Raw genomic sequence first — 5,537 nt, forward strand, 5'->3', positions numbered from 1 at the left:
CTCGAATTGTTAAGACGGAGTTTAGCCCGGAAGTCTCCATTCAGAACAGGCTCTTTGATATTTAGGGCAAATGTGGTTGTCTGGACAATGCACACAAAATGTTTGATCATATTCCCCAGAGGAACAGTTTTAGTTAAAATGTGATTGTAAGTGCCCTGCTGATGGCTGGTGCAATTGATGAGGCTTTGAGCATGTTTAATTTGATGCCAGAACCTGACCGTGCTTGTGGAATGCTATGGTTTAAGGTTTTTAACAACATGGTCAGTTTGAGGAAGCTTTGAGATTTTTGCTGACATGCACTGAGGATTTTGTACTTAATGACTCTTTTGGAAGTGCTCCTAGTGCTTGTTCAGGTTTGAATGGTTTGAATATGGGTGTTCAAATCCATGGCTTGATTTCGAAGTCACATTATTTGATAGATGTTTACATGGGTTATGCACTTGTGTTAGGCAATGCATTGGTTGATATGTATTTAAAAAGCAGCAGAGTAAACAAAGCTAGGTTGGTTTTGATAGAATGCTACATAGAGATGTAGTGTCTGAAACCTCCATGGTTAATGGATATGCAAGGGCAGCTAGTGTGAAAGCTGCGATATTGATGTTTTCAAATATGGAGAGGAATCTAGTAATCCTGGAATGCACTCATTGCAGGTTATACACGAATTGGAGAGAATGAAAGACGGTTAGTCTTTTCTTCCTCCTCCTCAAGAGGGAATTCATTTGACCAACCAAGACACCTTTGGGAATCTAGTTAATGAATGTGCAAATCTTGCTGATCTGAAGCTTGGTAAAGCTCAAACCTGCATTTTGAAGAATGGGTTGAGGTTCCAGTCTGGAGAAGGATCTGCTATTTTTGTGGGGAATTCTCTCATTGACCATGTATATGAAATGTGGATTGGTTGAAGATGGTTACCTTGTTTTTTAAGACATGGTAGAAAAGGGATAATGTCTCGTGGAATGCCATGTTAGCAGGAATATAGTCACAAACTCACAATATTCGCTTTTCCTCTTACGAACTGGTTGGCACATACCGATTTGCATATGTTAGCGCCTTTATTCGCAGTATGTTAGCGTCTTTGTTCGCAGTATCTTAGCATCTTGGTTCACATAGAATGGAGAACCCAACAATTGGTGATGGACGTTTACGAATAAAGAGGAATAATGGGGATAATGTCTGCATTGTTGCCGAAGAGAAATATGTTGCTATTGCTGAAGAAAACATGCCTTGAGAAAGAAATTGTTGCCGACCGCTATCCAAACTAGCAAGGAATAGCCACAAAAACCCTAAAAATCAACTTTATGAGCTTATTTCAAATTGACTCTTTTTAAAATTTACCCTAAAATCAATCTTATGAACTTATTTCATATTGAACCATTTATATATGTAGCATATCTGTTGGGGTCCTCCATTTTGTGAATATCCACCACTCTTTTATCATAAAATATGGACAAAGGCTGCAAGTTCAAGGTGAGGGGTCCTCCAAAATTATTCTAAGTGGTTTAAGTTAAAGGATTTTGTTAAAGAAGTTACAATTAAAAGTTTTAATTCAATGTGTTGAATGCTTTGTTTTTGAAGCCAAACCTGAGCTATATTTATAAGCTAATAGGCTTTAGCTACATATCCTTGAATATATTCTACATTTGGTACCACTGATTTCAAACCTGCTTTATTTTGATCATATGTACAGCTGATTGCTAGAACCATGACCCCCTCTTTTACAGAATGGAGACATCCTGTATATCAATATCATATGGGCACTTAGCTGTTCGCATTAAGGGATTTTTAAACTACAATAAAAAGGAATATTGTGTACTTCATATTAAGAATACAGTTTTTGTCATTGAAATTAGGCTTACTGACCTAGCCTGGTGAAAAACTTTTGCTTTAGTTATAGCATAACTCTATTTTCACTATTTTAAGAGCAAAACATCAATGATTTTATGGTCCGTCCTTTATTACAAAAGAAGGCATAACATGGATCTGAAGTGAAGTTATTTTTTGACAGACATAGATCTGTATGAAAAAAATTAGTAACAAATGGGACTGCCTTTCTTCGAGCAACCAGCATAGGAGCAAGGTGATGAGGCTTAACGTAAGTGGATGACGAGATTCGCTCAACTGTGCTGCTGCTGCTGCTTAGTCACCCCTTCACTGCTCACCAAGTGTAAGACTCTATTCTCTCATTACATAAGTCCTCTTTGACTTCTGTGTAATGTTTAAGCTGGAGAAAACACAGTGTTGAATTGGATGAAAACTTGCAAGACACCCCTGGAAATGTTGTGATTTATGGTTAGAATAATTATGATTTACACATAGCCCACAAAATATGGGTGTTGAATTCAATCAGCTTTATTTAAGCATAATGGGATGATTCAGAATATTGTGTTTTTTCAGCCAGTCTGATTTTTTGTTTACAAGTCTCCTATGGACAACTTTCATGACCATCATGCATTCTACTTGCTGCAGTGTACTAGTTTATTCAATATGACTTAGAACATATACATAATTTGAAACAAGACTGGGAATCAAACATTCTATCTTTATGTTTGAAATAGGAGTCTGCATTTCTTGAAGGTTTATGCTTAATTGGTAGAATCTGTGAGCTGATCTTAATTGAAATTAGACATGCTTTCCTAGTGCTGATTTTTTAATCTAGTAGTCCTCTATGTTTGAAATTGCATTGTTCTTGTTCTTGAATTTGCAATTGAATAAGTGCATGCATGGTGTTCATAACCTTGCAGAACTCAGACTTCGCTAAAGCCCACCGAACGAACATTTTTGGAACTATGAAACTGCATATTTTGGCACAATACCATTAATTTCATTAATTTTTTATAGTCATTTTCATAGAGAGATGTGAGCTAAGTATTCAATAATTGAAAACACAAACCAACATGGTATCATATCACACAATTTGTTTCACTGGCCAAACCTGTAATTCATTATAACCTTCGTTGATACGATGATATTTCTTCGTTTGGTCTTAAGAGAGAAGAGATAGTCACCATCTCTGCGAGCATCGGTATCTAAGAATTACATAAGAAATGAACCTGTAAATCAAGATGAAGCACACCATCGCCCCAACATTCTTCCATCTACTACTTTCTCCTCCATACCCTTCTTCTTTAAGCATATCTTCTCCACTCACCACACATGCACCAAACATGTAGCCCAAACACTTCTTTGAGTTGGAGAACTCATTTATCAGAAACCCTTCAAATGGATACTTAAATAGAGATATATAATGCATGGGTAGCCAATATTTTGGAATTTCTTTCTTTGATATGAAGTAGCCTGAGAACAATAAGAATGAACCAATGACACCACTGATCACTGAGTTCCCAACAATGAAATTAGGCACCAGAGCACTGAAACACACCACAACTGAATTTGCTGTATAAAGAATCAGCCAAATTAGCAACAAAAAGTGCAAAAATGCGGTGAAATTCTTGTTGAGACCAACAAGAAAATATAAGGGCATTGTGAATAAGGTGGCTAGTATGAGTAGAAATGGCAAGTAGACTAGGCCATTGGCAATAGCATATGAGGATACTCTGTAGCTTCCACTAGAGGTCTCCTTCATTAGAATCTCCCTTTCTTGCAGGAAAACTGGTAAAGCTTCCATGGTGCTTGACAACAAAAACGTTAAAATGAAAGCAAATAGACCCACCCTTTCTCTTGCTCCCACTATACCATATTTAAGATTACAAAAGACAGAGCCCAAAACCAATCCAGAAATCAGCATTTGAATTGTTCTAAATGCAAAGAGCTCCTTTGTGCGAAAAATGTTTTTGGAGAACCTATGAATGAGAATCACAGTTTCTCTGAATCTTGAATTAGCATATTCATATGGGAAATCCATTTCCACATTGATGATTTCTGCATCAGTTACCCTGGATTGTTGAAAGAGCTGTTGCAGTGTAAACTTACTACTTCTACTCTCACCTTGATCATCACCTTTCTTTTGTTGCACTGTTACAGGCAATCGGTGTGGTGCTCGAAGCTGAACTTGCTGATATTTTTGTTGTCTTTGAATGGTTTCGATGGACTCAATGGCAAACTCAACTACATTAACATGAAGAGGAAGCTCTAAACCCATTAACCTTAGATTTACATCAAGCAAATCCACAGAGCCATGGTGTAACACAGAACCATTGACTAACAACAGCATTGAATTGAATAACTTCACTATCTTGAACCCAGGTTGGTGGATACTTAGGATTATAGTTCTTCCCCTAGAGTCAGACATTACCTTAAGCGTATCAATCATTTGCAAAGCTGAGGCACTGTCAAGTCCTGAAGTTGGTTCATCCAGAATCAACACTTTTGGATCATGTATCACTTCAACACCAATGGAAATCCGGCGTTTCTCGCCACCAGATACACCACGTACCCTTTCATCTCCAACTCTAGACCTAGCAACATGGCTAAGACCAAGCTCCTGAATCACTGACTTAACCCTTAAGCATATCTGTTCTCGAGGAAGATTTAGCCTTAGCTTTGCACTAAACATGATGGTTTCTTCAACCGTAAGTAAGGGGAAAAGGGTATCATTTTGTGTAACATACCCTGAGATCTTCCTGAACTGAGCTTTATCTACAGGCTTGTTGTTCATCAAGATAGAACCACTCTGTGGGCTAACTTTACCAGCAAGAATCTTAAGAAGGGATGATTTACCAGCTCCACTTGGCCCTACAATCGCCATAATTTCACATGGCTTCACCTTGCAATTCACATCCTTGAGGACATGCTTAACGCTGCGTAATCTTTGTTCAGCTTTTGCTTCCTCTGCTGCTTCCGCTCCATTTTCTTCGTTACTAAGTTGTGGAGGTTTACTGAAGATTCTAAAAGGTTGCTTTGTTGTCTGAGTGCTGATATTGTAGTTGATACCTATTGCCTCAATCTCACAACCTTGTTTCTGCATTGAAAAGGTTGTTTTGTCTCTTTGTTTGGACGTGTCTCTCTTTCTCTTCTCTGCCAAGGTATTATTTCCAAACACACTTAGTTCTCTTGCAATATGTTCTTACTTTAATCCACAGTTTTGGCCTCAGATACTGACTGAGAAACAATAAGTGGTTGGAAGAGTTTTGGCATTCACGTATCAAAATTTGCATATAGTATTTTACATTAAACATTACATTATGCACTGATCTCCATAGAGTACACCGATTAAATAGTGATATTTGATTACCATCATCGATTATCATGTAAAATATGTTAATTACTTATTACTATATAGGCATTGTGGTCCTCGAGGAGCTTGTATACATAGTTCACGTGCACTTGTTCTTCATATTTCTATACCAAATTGACATAATACCATTTGGAAAATAGAGTTATTCAAATAAAATAGTTCGTGTGGGTATTATTGGTGTCTCGTTGTTTAGATGGAAAGCTATTCATAAATAATACACATCTTAATTGCAAATTGTTACTGTAAAACAATTGGAGGGGATGCTAAATTCGTAAATGGTTTTGAAGCATGGATGATAAGGGAATAAGCTTAACAGTGACCCTTCAACATGTTTCAGAGATTA

The 5,537-nt window shown here is 37.3% G+C and overlaps 1 protein-coding gene across 1 annotated transcript; it reads right to left on the minus strand.

The window, feature by feature from the left end:
* LOC109327703 (ABC transporter G family member 5-like) lies at positions 3,002 to 5,163 on the minus strand. Its single transcript, XM_019560868.1, has one exon. It carries the CDS (start codon positions 4,922 to 4,924, stop codon positions 3,002 to 3,004), a length of 1,923 nt encoding a protein of 640 aa, XP_019416413.1. The 5' UTR covers positions 4,925 to 5,163.

The sequence above is a fragment of the Lupinus angustifolius genome, chromosome LG15 (assembly GCF_001865875.1).
Source record: "Lupinus angustifolius cultivar Tanjil chromosome LG15, LupAngTanjil_v1.0, whole genome shotgun sequence".
NCBI classification, from domain to species: domain Eukaryota; kingdom Viridiplantae; phylum Streptophyta; class Magnoliopsida; order Fabales; family Fabaceae; genus Lupinus; species Lupinus angustifolius.

Bases quoted from the DNA above. Each gene is read 5' to 3' on its own strand.
- LOC109327703 (XM_019560868.1), bottom strand. From the start codon at position 4,924: ATGCAGAAACAAGGTTGTGAGATTGAGGCAATAGGTATCAACTACAAT.